The sequence below is a fragment of the Geotrypetes seraphini genome, chromosome 8 (genome assembly GCF_902459505.1).
Source record: "Geotrypetes seraphini chromosome 8, aGeoSer1.1, whole genome shotgun sequence".
Lineage (NCBI taxonomy): Eukaryota > Metazoa > Chordata > Amphibia > Gymnophiona > Dermophiidae > Geotrypetes > Geotrypetes seraphini.
The window spans coordinates 18,845,971-18,869,483 of record NC_047091.1 but is presented as its reverse complement, the minus strand read 5'-3'; the positions used below and the strand labels follow the sequence as shown (position 1 = coordinate 18,869,483).

Genomic DNA, 23,513 nt, shown 5'->3' with positions numbered 1-23,513 from the left:
ATATGCTGGATGGAGGGGGCAAGACAGTAGATACTAGTGAAAACAAAGGGGGAAAGATAGAGCAAGTAGATGCTGGAAGGGCAAGAGAGGGAAGAGATAGCAAACAAACTGGAGAAATAGAAACAGCTAGAGATGTGGAAAAATAAATGGAGGAAAACTGAAAGGAAAAGATTAAAGTCAGAGATGGATGTAGGAGAGAGACAGGAATAAAAGAAGAGGCAGATAGACTGCAGACCCTAGAAAGAAAATTAAGAAAAGCAGAAGAAAGCAGAAACCAGGATAAATATGAATAAAATGGCCAGACAACAAAGGTAGAAAAAAAAAAATAATATTATTTTTAATTTCATGAACAGAAAATGCAGTTTTAATGTAAATTTGCACTGCTTTCTTTTATATTAAAAAAAAAAATGTAGAGTGCCATTTCTCTTTCTCTGGTGTTGAACTGCATATGGCTTCTTGAGGTTTAAGTTTGATTTTGCCTACATTTATTTAAGTTTATGGTTACTTGTAGTTGTGTTTTCCTTTGTAGGGTTCTTGTGAAAATGTTAGCTTTGGGATATTTGTATTATGTTTAGTGACTTACAAGATAGCTAATAGGGAGGGAGGGTGAGCAATCTTTATAGGTTGGCTCACCATGATAAATCCAAATTTCTAACCTCGGTTCATATTCAAGTCAACTTTTTTTCTCCCTTTTTGGAGGGACAAAAGGATATCTCAGTTTATATTTGAGTATATATGGTAACTAGTGTTTTAGCCCGTTACATTAACAGGTACTAGGTGCCCTTTCCTATGTCCTTAGTGTCCCCAGTGCCTCCTTCCCATGTCCTTAGTGCCCCCATTGCCTCGGTCCTGTGTACTCAGTGCCTCCTTCCCATGTCCTTAGTGCCCCCATTGCCTCGGTCCTGTGTACTCAGTGCCTCCTTCCCATGTCCTTAGTGCCCCCATTGCCTCGGTCCTGTGTACTCAGTGCCTCCTTCCCGTGTCCTTAGTGCCCCAAGTGCCTCTGCCCTGTGTCCTTAGTGCCTCCTATGGCCTTAGTGCCCTCAGTTCCCCTTCCTATGTCCTTAGTGCCCCCAGTGCCTCCTTCCTATGTCCCCTTCACTACCTTCCAGAATTTGTACCCCCCCTCAAGCCAGCCAGCCTGCCTGCCTACCTGCCTCCCATCCCCCTGTGCAGTAGAACCCTTGAGCAGCATCTTTCCATTTCTAGCCCCCATCCCCCCGTACAGTAGAAGCTGGCATTTTTCTATCCCTTCCTCCCATCCCCCTGTGCAGTAGAACCGTTGTCCCCCCCCCCCCCGCTACTGTGCAGCCAACCCCACTGGCCCTCCCACCGCGAGACGACATACAAACCTCCCGACTCCAGCAGCGTCCGCAGCACTCTAAACACGCTGCTTCGTGGCCTTCTACTGCCTGTGATTTCCTCTGCTGCGTTTTATTATAGTAGATAAATATACGGAAGGAAATTCCTGCGCTATCATAAACTGTCTTAACGGACATCTGGGATCCTTTCTTGGACAAAGAGGGATCACTACACACAAGAGTCCTCTTTAACAAGAAGAGTGCTAGAAGCTGCAAGGCATTCAGGCACTTCAGAAGGTCATAGACCAGTGTCTCACAAACTTTCCGGCTGGCAGCACACTAGATATAGTGCCCTGGCCGGAAGGCACCAGGAAGTGTGCAGACGTCAAAGCGATGACGTCACTTGCATGCGTGATGTCTTCGAATTGACGTCTGTGTACGCACGGGGGCCCATCTGGCCATGACTCGCTTCATTGGAGGGATCTGGGAGGTGCAGAGAGAGGAGGAGAAATGCAGGCCAGGAGGCGAGTCATCTGTGCCAGCTGACTTCTAAAGGACGTGCCTCTTGCCGCTTGGACAACTCTCCTCTTCACCAGTGTGTCACGACACACCTGAAATCTCAGGAGGCACACAGTTTGCGATACACTGTCCTAGACTCATCCCAAATTAGAAAGGGAAAGGTTTGTGAAGTCCCTTCTAAGCTAGGCTTGCAAGTTGAAGAGTTAACTTTCATTTACACTTGAGTGGTGAGATAATTAGGTCAATTCAGGCTAGTAATTACCACCCGTTATCACAATCCCTGAAGAACAGACAAGAGCTCTGATATAATAAGGGGAATTAGGAGGGGAAAAACTTTTTTACATGTCACCAGTGGTTTATGATCTTTAAACAAAATGAAATACAGTGAAAGAGCCTGAGTAAATATAACACAGTTTTTAAAATTACTTATAAATGATATTGCTGAAGGGTTGTCGGGTAAGATTTGCCTCTATGGATGATACAAAAATCTGCAATAGAGTAGACATGCCAGATGGTGTGAACATGAAGAAAGACCTGGCGAAGCTTGAAGAATGGTCTGAAATTTGGCAGCTAAAATTTCATGCTAAGAAATGCAAGGTCATGCATTTGGGCTGCAAAAAACCCGAGGGAATGGTACAGTTTAGGGGGTGAAGAACTTATGTGCATGACGGAAGAGCAGGACTTGGGTATAATTGTATGTGATGATCTTAAGGTGGCCAAACAGGTTGAAAAGGAAGGATGCTAGGTTGCATAGGCGGAGGTATCGCCAGTAGGAAAAAGGAGGTATTGATGCCTCTGTATAAGACTCTGGTGAGACCTCATTTAAAATATCGTGTACAATTCTCGAGGAAACCAAAAGAAACTCTGTGGAATGACGATGTTCCTCAATGGCCACACCTTCAAAAAGATATAAAAAGGATGGAGTCGGTCCAGAGGAAGGCTACTAAAATGGTGTGTGGTCTTCATGATAAGGTGTATGGGAACAGACTTAAAAATTTCAATCTGTATACTTTGGAGGAAAGGAAGGAGAGGGGAGATATGATAAGAGACGTTTAAATACCTATGTAATATAAATACCTATGTAATATATAAGAGTCGAGTCTCTTTCATTTGAAAGGAAACTGCAATGAGAGGGCATAGGATGAAGTTAAGAGGTGATAGGCTTCAGAGTAATTTGAGGAAATACTTTTTCACAGAAAGGGTGGTAGAAACAGAGACTGTGTCTGAATTCAAGAGGGCCTGGGATAGGCACATGGGATCTCTCAGAGAGAGAAAGAGATAATGGTTACTGGGGATGGGCAGACTAGATGGGCCAGTTGGCCTTTATCTGCCATCATGTTTCTATGTTTCATTTATTTAAGCGACAAAGTAATCCAACTACCTCCCTAAACTTAGTAACGATTGCACCACTTTTAGCAACAATAATCGCAACCAAATGTTTCCTATAATTTGAGTATTTCACATTGCTTTTGAGAATCTGAACTCACTTTTCTTTGCAGAACTTCTTTCAGATATTGTCACAGCATCTCTTTGTTTCTCCACGGTTTTGGTGATGCTACATGCAAAGGCATTGTTGGGCAACTTACAGAACTCTCAGAATCTGCTTCAAGATTACAACTAAAAGGCTGTTACAGTGGTCAAAGCAGGGAAACACAAGGGTCTGAACAACTGAGTGAAAGGTGGAGAAGGACAGGACCTCATGTAAACGTCCGACAACTTTTAGTTTGTGGAAAACCATAGAAACTACCCTGAAGATTTGGTATTTCATGGAGATGCTGGAGTCTAGAATCACTCCAAGACTGCACATTTTATCAACTCTTGCAATATTGAAATTGTTGATCCTATGGGATCTTGGTACGGTATATATAAGAAGGAGACTCAGATAGGAGTAGGATGCAGGTTTTGACAACATTGAGCTTCATGAAATTGTTATGTAGCCAGTGTTCTATCAATTTCAGGTGCAACTGTAACTCGATGATTATCTCATCAATTTTGTGTTTAATCTTAACCAGGAATTGAAGGTCATCGACAGAGACAATAGATACCACCAAGGTTCTTAAGGAAGCTACAAAGTGGCAGGAGAAAAATATTGAATAGGCGAGAGGACAGAACCTTGCGGAACATCACTGGTAATAAGAGTTTCCTTAGACCTATTTTGGAATAGAAAACAGAGTACGATCTGTTAGAAAGGAAGGATTGAAACCATTTCCATACTGTGACCGACAGACCAATGGAAAGAAGTCTTAAGCAGGACTTGATGTATCAAAGGCAGCAAAGATGTCAAGGTTGACCAAGAGAAAACGTTCACCTTGATTAAAACCTAGACAGACAAAGTCCATGAATGATGGGAGAAGAGTTTTGGTGCCATGATCAGAATGGCAACAAAACTGATAGGGGGTCAAGGATAGTGTTATTATGTAAAAATTTTATTAACTGATCAAAGACTACTTTCTCAAGAACTTTAGCTAGGAATGGTAGAGAGGATATAGGTCTATAATTGTCAGCTGAATTGGGATTCACGGAGGGCTTCTTAAGAAAAGACCTTGCAGCTGCTAGTTTTAGACCATTGGGAACGATCCCATCCTGAAGTGTTGATTACATGGGTAATGTGGGCATTGCATAACTTTATTCTTTAAATATAAGAAGTAATAATACAGAAACATTTTCTCGGGTTTCCTTTGTCTAATATTACATTTTGTTTAAAGATTAGAAACCATTCAGTGCGACAAATATGCAATAATAGTGGGAACCAGGTGGCAGGAAAAACTTTGTCACTGTATTTATACCTCAGAAATGAAGATTCAAAATAAGGGGAGAGGAAGAGGTTGCTACTCTTTTTTTTAAATTAGCAAAAACACACATGAATGCTTTAAAATAAGTCATATGCATGCTCTCTTTTGCCTGAAGCAAAGTTATGTGGGTAGATTACAAGGCATTCACCATCAATAATCCCAGCAGAAAATAATAAATCCATTTAGAACAGCCCCAAATACAGTCCTTCACTTTGAGCACTGCCATTCAGGAGTGGGGTATCACAGGTTTCTCTTCCTCATTGAAGACACAGAGGAAGAACAAGCCCCAGTGGTTCTCTGCAGAGATCTCGGATCTTGTCAAGGAAAAAAAAAAAGCTTTTATTTCCTACAAGCATACAGGAAACAGGGTGACAAAAGAAGACTATCTGACCAGGTCTAAAGCAGTCAAAGCGGCAGTCAGAGAGGCCAAGATTCAAACAGAAGAACAACTAGCGAAAAACATTAAAAAAGGGGATAAATCCTTCTTCAGATACATTAGCGACAGGAAACGAAACACAGATGGGATAGTACGTCTCAGGAAAACAGACGGGACCTATCAGAAACGGATTCTGATAAAGCCAAACTACTAAATGTATACTTTTGCTCAGTCTTTACTTGTGAGGCGCCGGGGACCAGTCCACAACTGCAGGCAAGGCAAACCTCGGAAGACCCGTTTCAAAACTTCAAGTTTACACCCAGCAGCGTCCATGGTGAACTATCAAAACTCAAGGTGAACAAAGCCATGGGACCGGACAATCTACACCCCAGGATTCTTAGGGAGTTGTGTGATGTCCTGGCGGAACCGCTATCCGTGCTGTTCAATCTTTCCCTAAGTACCAGAAAAGTCCCCATGGACTGGAAAACAGCTAACGTCATTCCATTGCACAAAAAAGGTTGCAGAACGGAGGCTGCGAATTACAGACCGGTCAGTCTCACCTCAATAGTGAGCAAACTCATGGAAAGACTTATTAAACAAGAATTAGATACGATCCTGACCGAGGAGAATCTACAGGATCCCCAGCAGCATGGATTCACAAAAGGAAGGTCCTGTCAATCCAATCTGATCAGCTTCTTTGACTGGGTTACAAGGAAACTGGATATGGGGAAGTCTCTAGACGTCGTGTACTTGGACTTCAGCAAAGCTTTTGATAGCGTCCCGCACCGCAGATTGTTGAGCAAGATGACTTCGATGGGATTGGGAGTGATATTGACGACATGGGTCAATGATTGGTTAAGCGGTAGAATCCAGAGGGTGGTGGTTAACGGTACCCCCTCCAATACATCGGAGGTGACCAGTGGAGTGCCACAGGGATCGGTCTTGGGACTGATCCTTTTCAACATATACATAAGAGACCTGACTCAAGGGCTTCAAGGTAAAATAACACTATTTGCCGACGACACCAAACTATGCAACATAGTAGATAACAGCACCTTACCCGACAGTATGGAGCAGGACCTGCTCTTATTGGAACATTGGTCCTCGACTTGGCAGCTGGGCTTTAATGCCAAAAAATGTAAGGTCATGCACCTTGGCAGCAAAAACCCATGCAGAACTTACACTCTGAATGGTGAGACCTTAGCTAGGACTAGGGCAGAACGTGATTTGGGAGTAATCATTAGTGAAGACATGAAAACTGCCAAGCAGGTGGAGAAAGCTGCATCCAAGGCTAGACAAATGGTGGGATGCATCCGTAGAGGTTTCGTCAGCCGGAGGCCCGAAATCATAATGCCCCTGTACAGATCCATGGTGAGACCTCATCTTGAATATTGTGTTCAATTCTGGAGACCACATTATCAAAAAGATGTGCGGAGAATCGAGTCGGTTTAGCGAATTACCACCAGGATGGTCTCGGGACTCAAGAACCTCCCATATGAGGAAAGACTGAATAAACTGCAACTATACTCGCTCGAGGAACGTAGAGAGAGGGGGGACATGATTGAGACTTTTAAATATATCACGGGCCGCATCGAGGTGGAAGATGATATCTTCTTTCTTAAAGGACCTTCAACCACAAGAGGTCATCCGCTGAAAATCAAAGGTGGGCAATTTCATGGCGACACCAGGAAGTATTTCTTCACCGAAAGGGTAGTCGATCATTGGAATGAACTTCCATTGCAGGTGATTAACGCCAGCAGCGTGCTCGATTTCAAAAAGAAATGGGATATGTATGTGGGATCTCTAGCCGGGTGAAGTCTGGGGGTGAGTCATTAGCGTGGGCAGACTTGATGGGCTACAGCCCTTTTCTGCCGTCATATTCTATGTTTCTATGTTTAGGGTGAAGAGCATTTTAGAAGCTTGTGGGTGGGCTAATTGTGAATGAGACCTCTGGACTCTTTCAGCAGAAACTGGACACTCCTTACTCCATTTTATTTTTACCATCTCTCCTCTCTAAAGACTCTTTTTCCCTCCCTCCAGATTAGAGAGAGAATATCCCCAGGTTGCAGCAATGGTAGCTCTCTTCAGGCTCAGGCCTGCCAAAGCAATCAGCTTCCCTAAAGCCCTGGCATGCTGCAGCAGAGACAGCTTCTAGGCCAGAGGTAAGCATCAATTTTTAGTCACCTGGGGATTTTCCACTTTTGCCTCTAGCACCTTCCCCCCTCCCCTCCAATGATCTGAAGGCTACTTCAAGGTGCTATACCCAGCTGATTAAAGTCTTCCAACAGCTGCCTCTGCTCATAGGAACCAACTTTGCAAGATAATAGGGATACTCAACTTGGCATACATTGTTATGTCTGTGAAAAGGAAAAAGTATGGTAGGATCATGGGCACAACTGGCCAGACCATATTTAGATGCAGAAAACCGCTGGTAGAGCACACATACTGGAAGAACTCGTAGCTTAAAGGAAGCATTGAATGTCCCACCAGTCTCTCTCTCTCTTCCCAACCCCAACTCGCTCCATCTCACTTTTCCTCTCCTCCCGCTCCCCTACAGCCCTCCATACAAGAGCCATATGCATTCCAGTCCAATCTGGCCTATTCATACCACGCCCCACTCAAGTGGAATGATTTTACTTTTCTGAAAAAGGAAATAATGCTCCTTTCCATTTCTTGTTCAGTTTGAGACTTGACTTATATGTCCTCTCTATTACAGAAGTTTTTCAAACCATAGCATTATATACTGCCTTCAGTAAAATAACTTATTTAACTTGGTGACCATAGGACTGGAGAATGGCAAAATATCAGCTCTCTCTCACCTTTGACTCAAACCAGCTAGCACAGAAATCTTTACTTTTTTGTCTGGTTTGCCTTACATCCTCTGCCTCTCCTTAATCTTGGTCTTAACTAGGAACCTCAGTCAATCTTTATTTTCAAATTAACTGAATTATGGAATGGAATTCCCAATATCCTAAGGGTCTCCAGCTCTTTTCAATTTTTTCGTAAAGCTTTAAAAACAATTTTGTTTTCTAACCACCTTAGAAATCTTTCCTAGCTTTGCCTTCTCCCACTCACTGGCTCTTTTTTTCTTCCCTTCATTTTGATTTTTTTAAATACTGTTAACCAAATTGAACTCCTTGTTTGGACATGATCCAGTATACAAAGCTAAGTTTCAGTTTAGTTCTTCTGTGCCTTCTTATCTTTTATGACTTCTTTTCCCATCTTCTCATTTCTTTCATTTCTCTTTACTCCCATGTGTTTGCCTCTCTATAGCCCGTCTCGCTCCTTTTATGGCACTTCCTTATTCTACTTCTCACCATGTCTGTTCCATCCGTCATGACCTTTCTTCTGCCTCTCAGTCCTTCTTTTCCCAATCTTTCTCAACTACGCTCCATCTCTTTCAGCTCATCTTTCTTCTGTAGTTTGGAGGAGATAGTGGATGCTGCGGTAAGGCAGAAATGACGGGCCATTTGGCCTTTATCAGCCATCATCTTTCGTCCTCTCTCCCAAATCAAGTCTTCTTCTCTCATCACAAGTTCATGCTCCCTCTAAGCGTGTCTCAACTAGAGAGTTGCGCGGGACAGAAATCCCACCTATCCCCGCCAAAATCCCACCCGTCCCCACGAGGAATCCCTCCGTCCCCACCTGCCCCCGCGAGGAATCCCCTCCATCCCCACCCGTCCCTATAAACTTCAGAAACAGTAGAATGGTAGAGACCCATTTACAAATAAGTAAAGACACTTTATTAATTTGGAAATATTAATTGGGAAGAATACATACTTTGTAAACGGGTTTCTACCAGAGCCTCTAATGTAAATATAAAATATAAATACTCAGCTGATGAGAACCCCAAAGCTGTCAGCTGAGGACTTCCTTTGCAGTTGGCCGGGGGTCCCTTTTGCCAAGCTTGGCAGGTAGCAGTAGCGTCCCTGAGTCACAGATACTGGCACCTCAGTGGCTCATGGATGTTGCCAGCGACTGCTGTGCTTGGTGGAGGGGAGTTCTGGCCGTTTCTAGAGGAGGTCCTCTGCTGGCAGTGCTTGGGGATACCCATCAGTCACAGCAAGGGTCAGCAAGTACTTCAACACTAGAAATAAAAACAGAAATGCATTTCCTTTTCTTTTGAACACAATACAAAGACATCTGCTATATACATTTCCCAAAGCTAACATATTTTAGTCAATAAATTCCGATTTTTACCTTTGTTGGCTGGAGACTTATTTTTCCACAAAGTTGGTCCCAGTTTCTTTTTTCCGCTTTCCCATCTTCTGTAAATTCTTCTGTTGCTGTCCAGCATTTATCCCTTTCTCATCTTTCACCCCTGCCCACCAGTCCCATGCCTAACATATCTCCTTCTATCACCCCTCTCCAGCACCATGCCACATCTCTCCCTCCATTCCCTTCACCACTATGTCCAACATTCCTCCCTCTTGCATCCATTTCAATCTGTCCCACTGTTCCCTTTCCACCACAATATTTCTCCCTCTCATCTGTAACTCACTCCCTTCATATGACCAAAAATTATTTCTTCCATTTCCCGTATACACACCCATCTCTTTCCCTCCCTTCCTCTCTCCCAAGTTCATGCCTTCTGTGTCCAAAAACGCATTCCCTCCCCCACCTCAGCATCTCTTTCCCTCCCTTCCTCTCTCCCAAGTTCATGCCTTCTGTGTCCAAAAACGCATTCCCTCCCCCACCTCAGCATCTCTTTCCCTCCCCCTTCTTCTCTCCCAAGTTCATGCCTTGTATCCAAAAACGCACTCCCTTCCCCCTTTTGTGTTCCGCGTTTGTCTCCCAGCCCTCATCTGCAAGCAAATTACCTTAGCAACTTTCTCAGCCAAATGGAGCTCGAGCCGTGAGGCTCGTCTTCTATTTCCTGCCTGCCCTTCCGCAGCACACATAGCCGACCGGAAGTCTTCCCCAATGTCAGCGCTGACATCGGAGGGACAGCTTTGCTTAAGCCCTCCCTCCGACGTCAACGCTGACATCTGGGAAGACTTCCGGTCGGCTGTGTGTTCTGCGGCAGGGCAGGTAGGAAAAAGAAGATGAGCCTCGCAGCTCAAGTTGTATTGAACCCCGCAGGATCCCCGCAACCTTAGGAGGCATCCCCAAGGGATCCCTGTGACCTGAAGGGGGAACCCGTGGGATCACCGTGGGTCCTGCGGGATTCCCGTCATCCCCGTTCCCGTGCAGCTCTCTACTCTCAACCTCACAGCCTGTTTCTTCAACACTCACACAGCTCTACTCTCAGTTATTGTCCTCATCACTCAGTCTCTCCTCCCTTTGGAGCAGCATTCAGCCACTTCCAGTTCCTCACAGCAATACTCTCTCTCCCAATTAGAAACCCCTTTCATTTTCTTGTACCCCTTCTCTATTATCTCCCATAATTCCACTCCTAGCCTCTGTCCCCATTACCCAACCCCTCTTCCCCTTACAACCCTTCACCGAATTCTCTCTCCCTGCTAAGAACCTTTTTCAGTTTCTTTTACACTTCTCCCTCCATATTCGCTGTGATAGGGGATTAACAGACCCGTGAATACAGAAAAAACGCAAATAACTTTTTCATGTTATTCGCCGTTTTCTATTAAAAACCATCGTGAATATGGTGAAACCGCGAATAACATGGTGGGAGACCTGGCCTGTTCCTGAAGGAGAGGCAAAATATGGTGAAGAAAGTGCCGTGAATCAGCGATTTTTCTCTGTATACGCTTGGAATTGGCAATTTCTCTATGCAAGCTGATGTAATGGGGGGGGGGGGGGGGAGGAGTCAGCAAGCTAAAAACTGCGAACAATTGAAACCGTGAATACGGAGGAAGAAGTATACACCTTCTTAGCCCTTTCCTATTCCTCTTCCCCACAGCTGTTTACCACTGCTCGTCCTAATTACCCAGCCCTTCTCTCCCTTATAGTTTTCTTTCTGTTTGTTTCAGCCTCTCACAGTAGAATTCTCTCTCCCAGGCAGCACCCAACCCCTTTCAATTTACTTACTCCTTCCTATTTGTCTCTCTACAAATCGGCTCTCAGGACTCTCCTTACCACCCAGCCACGCTTCCCCATATAGCTCCCTTCTGTCTCTTTTCAGCCCTTCACAACGGAACTCTCACTCCTTGCCAGTAACTCCTTTTAATTCCCTCCATCCCTTCCACGTGCTCTCTGTCCCTGTCTTACAGCTCCACTGCCAGTGCATGTCTCAATCACCAAGCACCTCTCCCCCTTATAACTGCTTTTCTGCCACCTCCGTACAGCATTATTCTCTCGCTCCCAGTATGAAACCCCTTTTAGTTCCCTTCAGCCTTTCCTAGCCCCCTATATTCCTCCTCACAGCTCCATGCCCAGTGCATGTCCCCATCACCCAGCCTTTTTTCCTTTGACAGCTGCTGCCACTCCAGGTCTTCACAGCAGCATTCTGTCTCCCAATCGGTAAACTAAACTAAACTAAACCTTGGGTTTATATATCGCACCATCTCTACGAATGCGGAGCTCGGCACGGTTTACAGGAAGAAAGATGAGAGAGGAACTACAGTGGAGAGATTAAAGAGTTAGGTGTAAAGGGGGAAGGTGAGAGGCCTAAGAGGGGGGAAGTGTTACAGTAAACCATTTCAAATCCCTCCACTCCATCCTTTCTCCTCTAATCCTCAGCAACTCTAGTCTTTTTTACCTTAACTGCTAAACGTATTACTTTATTGGCATGACAATTTTACATCTGCTGCATACAATCTTCTCCTCTTTCTCTTTCCATTGGCTGCAGACAGGAAGCATTATTGAAGCCCCCTGCACCCAAAGGCCATCTAGAAGACACAGCCAGCCAATAGGCGGTGAAATAGCTCTCTCTCTCTTTTCCTCCAGTAACTCACTGGTCAGACATTCTAGCCAATAGGCTACAGGAGGTTAACAGGAGCAGTAACTGGGATACAGAAATACTTCCTTCCTGCCCTGCAGCATGGAAATTTCTGCCTTCTATTAAATAAGAGTATATCATAAAAATACTAGGGGTGGGACACCCAAAGAACAGGTGTTATTCCTCTGCTGTCATTATTTGAAGGCTGGAAGTTGCTGCTTAGTGCTCTTAGTACCAAGAAACGTTACTAGCTGCTATCTAAAGACCTATGCTTTGATCTTGGGCCATCCTCCCCCTGCACTCAATACTGAGCACATAAAGCAAGTGAGTTATTGCATTTAGAGAAAGACACAGGGGACAAATTTGTCCCCATCCCAGCAGGAACTCAATTTCCCCATCCCATCCCTGCGAGTTTTGACGCTTTGCCTTAACCACACAAGCCTCGGACACTTATGATTTTAAAGTGTTTGAGGCTCGTATAGATGAGGATGGAGCTTGCAAGAATGGAGCAGGGACAGGAAAAAAAACTCACGGGTGGGAAAATGAGTTTCTGCGGGGACAGGGAAAAAAAATTTCTCCTGCCATTCTCTAATTGCATTCTAAACTCAGATGCCCTCGGCTCAAAGCATAGTGAACACAATGAAGTCCTAGAGCAAACAGGTGACAAGATAAGAAGCTACATACCAGCGCTGTTGGCTTCGGATTCTAGGATATGGATATCATTGCAGTCTGCCAGCGAGTGCTCCAGGCACAATTGCAGGAAACGTGCTTGTGTACGAGTGACGCGCTTCAGGAGGGAGAGCAGGGCCACTGTCTGTTCACATTCATTCCAGCCCTTAAACCAGCCGGAAAGCACGCTCACCTGGTCACGAAACATCATGATGGGAGGCGCTTACCCCAAACACCACACGTCCCTTTAGGCACCCAAATTGGGCAGCAGGACCCCCATCACATGTTTTAGTTTCTGGTAAACTCCTGCACCCCAAAGAATTATAATGTAGCAAGTTCTGGATCACATGGGAATGATACTGGGGATCTTTCTTCAAGCAGCTTGTGTTTTCCTTCTTCTCTTCTTGTCGAGTGAATATTTCTGGCTTCTTCTTATTTATGGAGAGCTCTGAACAGCCCTACAAGAGAAGCAGATATCAGACAGCATGAATGGTCAAAATTCCAACATAATTTTAGTCCTAAATTTACTCCAGGAAGGTCCATTAGAATATATATATATATGGTGTCCAGCTACTGAAAAAGCAGGCTAGTATGGAAGTAGATTTGCAGAGCTCAGTCCTGAAATAGTAGAGGGTGCTACACAACAGGAAAGCACAGTTACTTACCGTAACAGGTGTTATCCAGGGACAGCAGGCAGATATTCTTAACGCATGGGTGACGTCACCGACGGAGCCCCGGTACGGACCTTTTTAACTAGAAAGTTCTAGTTGGCCGTACCGCGCATGCGCGAGTGCCTTCCTGCCCGACGGAGGAGAGCGTGGTCCCCAGTTAAGATAAGCCAGCTAAGAAGCCAACCTGGGGAGGAGGGTGGGACGCAAGAATATCTGCCTGCTGTCCCTGGATAACACCTGTTACGGTAAGTAACTGTGCTTTATCCCAGGACAAGCAGGCAGCATATTCTTAACGCATGGGTGACCTCCAAGCTAACAGAGAGGGAGGAGGGATGGTTGGCCATTAGGAAAATAAATTTTGTAACACAGATTGGCCGAAGTGTCCATTCCGTCTGGAGAAGGCATCCAGACAGTAGTGAGTAGTGAACGTGTGAACTGAGGACCAAGTGGCAGCCTTGCAGATTTCCTCGATGGGTGTGGAACGGAGGAAAGCCACAGAAGCAGCCATAGCTCTGACCCTGTGGGCCGTGACAGCACCTTCCAGTGAGAGACCGGCCCGAGCATAACAGAACGCAATACAGGCAGCAAGCCAGTTGGAAAGCGTCCGTTTAGAGACAGGACGACCTAGACAGTTAGGATCGAAGGTTAGAAAGAGCTGAGGGGACGAGCGGTGAGCCCTGGTACTGTCAAGGTAGTATGCAAGGGCACGCTTACAATCCAGCGTGTGCAACGCCTGTTCCCCAGGATGAGAATGGGGTTTAGGGAAAAAGACAGGCAACACAATGGACTGGTTGAGGTGAAAAGCCGAGACCACCTTGGGAAGGAATTTAGGATGGGTACGCAGAACCACCTTGTCATGGTGGAAAACAGTGAATGGTGGATCGGCGACCAGTGCATGCATCTCACTAACCCTCCTGGCAGAGGTGATGGCAATGAGGAAAAGCACCTTCCATGTTAGAAGTTTGAGCGAAGTTGTGGCAAGAGGCTCAAAAGGGGGTTTCATGAGGGCTGATAAAACCACATTCAGGTCCCAGACGACAGGAGGAGGCTTCAGAGGTGGTTTGACATTGAAGAGGCCTCTCATGAACCTGGAAACCAGTGGATGAGCCGTGAGAGGTTTTCCGAGGATAGGCTCATGAAACGCAGTGATGGCACTGAGGTGGACTCTGATTGAGGTAGACTTGAGGCCAGCGTCGGACAGAGAGAGCAAATAGTCCAGTACAGTTTCCACCGCTAATGAGGTGGGATCGTGATGATGCAGTAGACACCAAGAGGAGAACCTGGTCCACTTCTGATGGTAACATTGGAGGGTGGCCGGTTTCCTGGAGGCATCCAAAATGCGACGGACAGGCTGAGACAGATTCTCTGGAGAGGTCAGCCCGAGAGAAACCAAGCTGTCAGGTGGAGCGAAGACAGATTGGGATGCAGTAGAGACTGACGGTGCTGCGTAAGTAGAGTAGGAAACACAGGAAGAGGAATGGGCTCCCTGGAGCTGAGCTGAAGCAGGAGGGAGAACCAGTGTTGGCGAGGCCACCGAGGAGCGATGAGAATCATGGTGGCCCTGTCCCTGCGGAGTTTGGATAACGTCCGCAACATCAGAGGTAGTGGAGGAAAGGCATAGAGGAACCGATCCGTCCAGTCGAGCAGGAATGCATCTGGGGTCAGACGATGAGGAGAGAAGAGTTTGGAACAGAACTGGGGTAGCTGATGGTTGTGAGGCGCTGCAAAGAGGTCCACCTGCGGAGTGCCCCAGCGAGCAAAGATGGAGTGGAGTGTTGAAGGGTCCAGAGTCCACTAGTGAGGTTGAAGGATGCGGCTGAGATTGTCGGCCAGGGAGTTCTGTTCGCCCTGGATATAGACAGCCTTGAGGAAGAGATTGCGGGCCGTGGCCCAGGTCCAGATGCTGAGAGCCTCCTGACAAAGGAGGCGAGATCCGGTGCCGCCTTGCTTGTTTATGTAGTACATGGCGACTTGATTGTGCACAGGAGAAGGACCTGAGGGCAGAGAAGGTGCTGGAAGGCCTTGAGAGCATAGAACATGGCTCTGAGTTCCAGGAAATTGATATGATGTTGACGCTCCTGAGGGGTCCAGAGTCCCTGGGTGCGTAGATCTCCCAGGTGAGCTCCCCAAGCATAGGGGGAGGCATCCGTGGTTATGATCATGGAGTGAAGGGGTAGATGAAAGAGTAGACCCCTGGAAAGATTTGAGGAGTTCAACCACCATTGAAGAGATTGCTGAAGAGACGATGTCACAGAGATGGGATGAGAAAGAAGATCCGTGGTCTGTGACCATTGGTTGGCAAGAGTCCATTGAGGTGTCCTGAGGTGGAGTCGCGCCAGAGGAAGCACATGGACCGTCGAGGCCATGTGGCCCAGGAGGACCATCATCTGTCGGGCAGGAATGGAGTGATGAAGGAGCACCTGACGACAGAGGTGGAGCAGTCGGAGGGGAGAAACGCCCTCATTAGTGTGGTGTCGAGAACTGCTCCAATGAACTGAAGTCGCTGTGTGGGAAGCAGATGTGACTTGGGGTAGTTGATCTCGAACCCTAGGAGATGGAGGAAAGAGATGGTGTGATGAGTGGCTTGTAGCACAAGTGGAGACGTAGGTGCTTTCACCAACCAATCGTTCAAGTAGGGGAACACCTGGAGGTTGTGAGACCTGAGGAAGGCCGCCACCACAATAAGGCACTTGGTGAACACCCTGGGCGATGAAGCGAGGCCAAAAGGTAGCACTTTGTACTGATAGTGACGGTGCTGTATCTGAAACCGTAGGTAGCGACGTGAAGTCGGATTGATTGGGATGTGAGTGTAGGCCTCTTTGAGGTCCAGGGAACATAGCCAGTCGTGTTGAGAGAGAAGAGGGTAAAGCGTGGCAAGGGAGAGCATTCTGAACTTCTCCTTGACCAGACACTTGTTGAGGTCCCTGAGATCGAGGATGGGACGAAGGTCTCCTGTCTTCTTGGGAACCAGGAAGTAGCGGGAGTAGAATCCCTGACCCCTTTGGTCCGGAGGCACCTCTTCGATGGCATTGAGAAGAAGGAGGGATTGGACCTCCCTCAGGAGGAGGGGGGTTTGGGAGGAGTGAGAAGCAGACTCTACGGGAGGATTGTCTGGTGGAAGAGTCTGGAAGTTGAGAGAGTAGCCGTGGCGAATGATGTTGAGGACCCATTGGTCTGATGTGATGACCTCCCAACGGCTGAGGAAGATTTGGAGGCGACCTCCGATAGGCTGAGGAAGAGGCAATGATGATGGGAGACTGGCTATGCCCTGGAGGAAAAAGTCAAAAGGGCTGAGATGGTTTTGACGGAGGGAGAGGCTTGGCAGGTTGGTGAGACTGTGAGCGAGCCTGAGATTGATGCTGTTGACGAGGTCGGCGAGGCTGCTGTTGAGGCGGGTTGAGAGGTCTGGCCGAGAACCTGCGCTGGTATGAAGACTGCTGTCTGTAGGTGCGAGCAGGTGGAGTCTTCTTTTTAGGTTTAATCAGAGTGTCCCACCTGGTCTCATGTGCTGAGAGTTTCTGGGTTGTTGAGTCCAGGGACTCTCCGAAGAGTTCATCACCCAGACAAGGTGCGTTAGCCAGGCGGTCCTGGTGGTTAATGTCCAGGTCAGAGACTCTCAGCCATGCCAAACGTCGCATGGCCACCGCCATGGCAGATGCGCGAGAGGTCAGCTCAAATGAGTCGTAGATGGAGCGAACCATGAATTTCCTGAGTTGGAGGAGGCTGGAAATATGTTGCTGGAAAAGAGGGACCTTACGTTCAGGAAGGTATTTCTGTAAGGAGGAGAGCTGTTGCACTAGATGCTTCATGTAGAAGGAGAAGTGGAAGGTGTAGTTGTTGGCTCTATTGGCTAGCATGGCATTTTGGAAAAGGCGCTTACCAAATTTATCCATGGTTTTTCCCTCTCTGCCAGAAGGGGTGGAGGCATATACACTGGAACCCTGATATTTTTTCAAAGTAGATTCCACCAGGAGGGACTCGTGGGGCAATTGAGGTTTATCAAACCCTGGGATTGGAATAACCCGGTACAAGCTATCCAGTTTACGAGGGGCTCCAGGAACCGTGAAGGGAGCTTCCCAGTTTTTATAGAAAGTTTCCCGTAAGATGTCGTGGACGGGCAACTTCAGAAATTCTTTGGGAGGTTGCTCAAAGTCTAGGGCATTGAGGAAAGCCTGAGACTTTTTAGAGTCGGACTCTAAGGGAATGGAAAGAGCTGCTGACATCTCCCTAAGGAATTTGGAGAAAGAGGATTGCTCTGGTTTGGAGACGGTGTCGGTCATGGAGGGTTCTTCGTCGGTTGACGAAGCGTCCTCCTCGGTACCGTGGGTACCTATCCCACAAATCTGGGTTCCTAACGTCGGGGTGCGTATGTTTGGACATCGGTGTGGAGGGCTCGGCATGGCGGGTCTTTGAAAGAGATTTGCCTGAGCGCACCGAGGCGGTACCGGGTGAGGAAGACCGATGTCGTTCCTGGGACCGGACAGGGTCGGCAGCATCACGGGTATGTACTGTAGGTGTTTCTGCCAAGAGCACCGGCATGGAAGTATTAATCGGTACCGAGGGGGTTGACACCGATGGGACAGTGTGAGGCTCGGACCGGTCCCGTACCGGAAGGTGCGGTGCCAGCAACGCCGGCAACAGTTGTTGGAGCTGTTGTTGCAGCTGCTCCTGTAACTGTGTTTGGAGTATGGCCGCGATGCGGTCATCCAGGGGAGGCACCGGTACCGCTTTTTTCTTCTTCGGTACCATAGGTGCCACTCTACGCTCCGGCGATGAGGAGGCCGATGATGAGGCACTCACCGAGATCGGAGCGGAGCGTTTGCGGGGCCGGTGCGGTGCCGGGAGGGCCGGTGTCGCAACCGTGGCAGGAGGGCGCTCAAGGGAAGTGGGAGGCTTCTTAGCCGGCTTACCTGGGCCCAACGACCCCGAGGAAGGGTCCGGTGGTGTTCATGTCGTCGGTGCCGACTTTTGTGGTGCCGTCGACGTCGTAGCCGGTTCCATGGCAGATCCGGTACCAAACAAAATATTTTGCTGGATCTGCCGATTTTTCAAAGTACGCTTTTTAAGCGTAGCACAGCGGGTGCAGGTGTCAGCCCGATGCTCTGGATGCACCAATTGTGTGGGTCGGTGAGGGAGATCGGGCGTGCACACCGCTGGCACTTCTTAAAACCCGGTTGAGGGGGCATGAATGGAAGCACGGCCTCCGCAAAATCGAACCCGGAGGCCTGTATGGTGGCAACAGGCCCCGCCGGGGCCGGCCTGAAAAAATAAGGAAAACTCGACGTTTTTTTTTTTTAAAACAAAAATAAAGGGAATCCGATAAGAAAAAAGGAAAAAAAGTGAAAAAATACGCGAGCGGGAAGGCAAAAATTAGTTTTTCAACGGCCGTTGAAAACACATGCGTCTTCTTCGCTCCGCAGAAACGAAGAAACTGGGGACCACGCTATCCTCCGTCGGGCGGGAAGGCACTCACGCATGCGCGGTGCGGCCAACTAGAACTTTCTAGTTAAAAAGGTCCATACCGGGGCTCCGTCGGTGATGTCACCCATGCGTTAAGAATATGCTGCCTGCTTGTCCTGGGATAATTAGAGGTACTGGCAAGACTTTTCTGTGAAAAGAGGGGGGAAAACAAATCTGCATTTTTGATCGTCCATAAATTTCCAAGCTATTTTTTTTTTTTAAGAAAAGTAAATCTTTCCTGTTTTTCTGGGTTTAAGGGAATTAAGGCAGGGAGGAGGGAAAAGCATCAGAATGATAAATAGGTATGCAGACACAACACAGCAGGAAAGGGTAGAAGGAGCAAGCTTCAGCTGTAATGTATACATCAGAAAAGCCCCTAAAATCTGCAGGAAGGCTACTGTTAATTTTAGAGATCAGACTTTGCGTCTAGTTCATAACATTGTCACACACATAAGGACACTAATTCCCTTAGCTGTTTATGTTTTGAACTTCCAATTTTCATTTCATAAGCTGCTTTGGTAGGAAGCCTAGTTCATAGACATGGTCATATCTTCATTTAAGGCTCTGAATCTATATACAAACTGTATTGTGTGCTGCTTTTGACTTTTGTGGTACTGGAATTTTCCAATGAGCATCAGCAGGTTATACCAGGTTCACTGGAAAAGATCAGTTTTCTCTGCCTTCATCTGCTGGTAGAAGATGATAACACTCACTTGTTCAGAATGGTACAGCCAGACAATTAAATTTCTGATCTTATCTAAATTCCTTCAACTGATCTACTAGCTTACCACAGACTAGCAGGCACATTTTTGGCTGTCGTCATGCACTTGGTTGTCTTTGCATTGATCTGTTATCTCAGTTATCTTGCTTCATCTATGATCATATCCAGTAATTCTTGGGACTTCGATTCTGATCCTTCCATGAAAATGATATCATTGGGATATCCTGCACAGGTAAATGTCAGGTCATCCACTCCACATTCCCACACCCATTTACCCAGCCAAACTTTGCTTCACGACCCAATTAATGACCATGCATCTTCACTCTGCAAGGTGCACTATCATAGAAGGAGAACTAATTTGGAGAAATTTTTGTGGGATGTTATCTAAAGTGCTTTCCACATAGATTCCCTATGGTTGCTGGCAAAAGCACTTTTAAAGTCAAGGAATATTGTGATGGCTGTTCTGCATCTTATCTTTTCTTCAAATAGTTGTCTAACAGAAAAGATTTGATCTATAGAGTCCCAGCCTGGAGAAATAATTTAAATATCTAGGATTAGTGATCTTGGTGTCAAAAACTGCAGCAACTCCTGATAATGAAGACAGATTTGGTAGTGCCATAGCATCTGTGGATGTGCTCACTAGAGTTGACTTGTCTTGTACTCCCTAAGGAAGTTCTCCACAGCACAAAATTTTCCCTTTCTTATAGAATTTCACAGTGCCCTGCAAAATTGGGCCAAAAAGAGCAAATATAAAGAGCTTCTGCCAGAAACTCCCCAACCCTGAACATAAGAAATGCCTTCACCGGATCAGACCTTAGGCCCATCTTGTCTGGCGACCCACACACGCAGAGGCTAAGCTAGGTGTTCCCTAATGGACACCTTGTTCACCCGTATCCCTCGATGTGATTTGCAAGAAGGTGTGCATCCAACTTGCCCTTGAATCCCAGAATGGTGGTCTCTGTCACAACCTCCTCCAGGAGAGCATTCCAAGCGTCCACCACTCGCTGTGTGAAGCAGAACTTCCGGACATTAGTCCTGAGTCTGCCGCCCCTCAGTTTCAGTTCATGACCTCTTGTTCGAGTCACTTTTGACAATGTGAATAACAAAGTTTCTTGCTCTATTTTGTCGAAACCTTTTAGTATTTAAAAAGTCTCTATCATATCCCCTCGCAGCCTTCTCTTCTGGAGGGTGAACAATCCCAATTTTTTGAGGCGTTCTTTGTAGCTCAAATTCTCCACATCTTTTATTAGTTTCGTGGCTCATCTCTGCACCCTCTCCAGCAGGGTTATATCCTTCTTTAGGTAGGGAGACCAGTGTTGGACACAGTCTTCCCAGAGATCTCTTGTTTGTCCAAATTAGATTGTAAATTCTTCTGGGCAGGGACTGTCTATTGAATGTTAAATGTACAGCTCCGCGACCACCTTTCAGTGCCATAGAAATGATTAGTAGTAGTAGTAGCTACTGGGCTAACATCATCCCCCTCCCTTTTTCCTGCAAGCTAATCCCACCTTCCTTTGCCCTTTTTCGGGTACCCCCTGGTGCTGCTCCTAGTTCAGTTGATACCTTTTAGCTTAAGGAGTTTCAGCCATCAATCCTGTATTCATGTATCAGTCTCAAGTACTTTGGGGAGCTGGAGCATGTGATTGGCTGGCTGAGGGTAAAGTCAACGGCTCGCAGGCTTGGTGATAAGCGCATTGTAGTGATGATATAGGGATGGGGGAGAGAGTGTGGGAAGAATGTACATAGTGCAGGGTGGAAGAGTAGAGGATAAAAACAGTAACTACATTATGGTTAGGGCTCATGATTTGCAGAGATTTTACTCTAGCGATCTTGACTCCTGGGAGAATTCTGCACAACTGTTATGCAGAATGTGTGCAGAATATACCTGCTTAGCTGTTGAATCACCTCAAATCAGCAAAAGGTAAAGCCAATGCAGCTGCCTTTGGCTGAAGGAAATAAAACAAACTAGTAAAGATAAAGAAGCACAAATGTGTGCATTTTTGAATTTAAGGCCAAGATCTGTTCAGTTGTTTAACATCACTTGGATATGATTTATTATTTTTATGTTTGTTAGCTCAATAGACCTTAAGAACAATCATATTGCACTATCAAGAGTTATCAGACTGAGATGGAAAATATTTGATTTTGCATTATAATTATTCTTTTTCACAGAGAGGGTAGTGGATGCCTGGAATGACCTCCCGAGAGAGGTGGTGGAGGGGAAAATGGTGATGGAATTCAAAAAAGCATGAACAGAGGAGAGCTAATTAGAATATAAATGAGAAACTTTCAGTCTGAAACTAGCAAAGGAGATAGTTTGGATAAGCTAGAGCAGTGGTCTCATACTCGTGGCCCACAGACTGCATACAGCCCGCCAGGTACTATTTTGAGGCCCTCGGTATGTTACCATTGTGTTAAAGGGACTGAGCCCCACCCCGAAGTATCCCCTTCCCTGGAGCCCCTAGGGCTTAGTGCTGCTCCTTCTCTTGCTCCTACAATGAGGAACCGAGCAGCGGGGCCGTTTCCAGCCTTTGCCGTTTATTCCTGTTAGCAGCAGCAGCAGCTGCTGGCTGGGCTTCTTTCACCCGCTCCCTTGACCGATACAGGACTATGAGGACATGGCCTCGGCCACTTCCACGCCGACAAGCACCTGTCGGCCCGGTCCAAGCTGCACCATTTCCCCGGTCAGCTCCATCAAACTGAGTCGGTGGCAAGAGAGAGACAAGCTGCGGCACCTTAATGACTGGCTGGCCACCTACATCGAGCGCGTGTGGGCACTCGAGGTCAACAAGGCGCTTCTGCGGCTGCAGCTGGAGGAGCGTGAGGAGGTAGCCTCGCACGAGGTGAGCAACCTGCGCCTGCTCAACGTCATGGCCAATGAGAGGGCCTGACTGCAGGTGGAACCCACAAAGATCTCCGGCAGCTCCAGACCAGGTCCAGCTCTCTACTCCCCAGCCCCTTCTCTATCATACTGTCCTACAGGTGGCTCCTAATAAGAGTGTTGTCATTCCCTCGCTCCTCTAGATGCCTCCTAGCCTGTCGCCCTGTCTTATGACATTTAAACCCCTATTATATTCTTCTCCCTAGTCTAGGCTATTCCTTCTATCCATCAAATATCCTAGAAACTCCTATTATATCTCTATCTAAATTCTAAACTCCCGTTCTATCATCCTTTCTAGTCTAGATTTCCATTTTATATCCTAATCTGGAATGTTGCCCACCTTACTGCTGTAACCTCACGCAAGCGCTTTCCTGCATCTGTACGCGATTGTGGGGTGGAGAAGACAATCGCATACAGACACAGGAAAGTGCTTGCGTGAGGTTACAGAAGTGAGGCGGGCAACGTTCCAGAATGTAAGGTAACTATTGAAGGCAGTGCATGTATACGTAATCTCATGAACTCTCGCGTAATTCGGCACCTCTCCTGGCAGTGACTGCTTGATGTAAGATGGCGGTTGTGTCTGGTGCTGGAGGAGGTGAGAGCTGAAGGCGGATGCTTAAGGCACAAGTCGGATATTGATTCTCCCATCTACAAAAAAGCCTAGAGGACTACACCAAAATCTTGTCTCTTGCAGTTGATACTTTAGATTAGAATCTAAATCACAGTTTTGCATGAGGTAAAACTCTTTATAGTTTATAAATCTTTCCTTAGTTGCTTCTGATAATTGCAGCTATACACAGCTGAAAGCAGTGCAACATGCAGAAAGTGGAAAACTAGCTAAACTTCACTTTCTGCATGTTGCACTGCTTTCAGCTGTGTATAGCTGAACTTATCAGAAGCAATTAAGGAAAGATTTATAAACTATAACGAGTTTTACCTCATGCAAAGTTGTCATTTCTTTAATAAGTCATTAACTATTTTTTCTGTGGCCCTCCAAGTACCTACAAATCCAAAATGTGGCCCTGCAAAGGGTCTGAATTTGGGACCTTTGGGCTAGAGTGAGTGAGCTTCAACAGCAACTCCAGTAGTTGGAACTAGAGAATGACACGGTGACAAAATTCATCACCGTTCCCTTCCCCGCGGATAACCGCGGGAAATAATCCCATGTCATTTTCTAGTGTCTATTTCAACCTCAGTCCTTCTACACCAGCATTCTTCAAAGCAAAGCTTGCGGGTCAATGGTTGTGGCCATTCATACTCTGATTCTTCCCTCTCTCCTTAAAGA

The 23,513-nt window shown here is 46.6% G+C and overlaps 2 protein-coding genes across 7 annotated transcripts in view; one reads left to right on the top strand and one right to left on the bottom strand.

The window, feature by feature from the left end:
- Nucleotides 1-23,513, top strand: part of GMFG (glia maturation factor gamma) — a 56,613-nt gene that overhangs the window by 10,962 nt on the left and 22,138 nt on the right. The gene's annotated exons all lie outside the window — the stretch shown is intronic.
- SAMD4B (sterile alpha motif domain containing 4B) overlaps nucleotides 1-23,513 on the bottom strand; it is a 65,234-nt gene that overhangs the window by 36,218 nt on the left and 5,503 nt on the right. For all 6 annotated transcript variants that reach the window (XM_033954944.1, XM_033954943.1, XM_033954947.1 and 3 more), the window contains exon 2: nucleotides 12,511-12,953. In XM_033954944.1, the coding sequence (XP_033810835.1) occupies nucleotides 12,511-12,706 (196 nt within the window). In that variant the 5' untranslated portion in view covers nucleotides 12,707-12,953. The remainder of the gene's footprint in view (nucleotides 1-12,510; nucleotides 12,954-23,513) is intronic.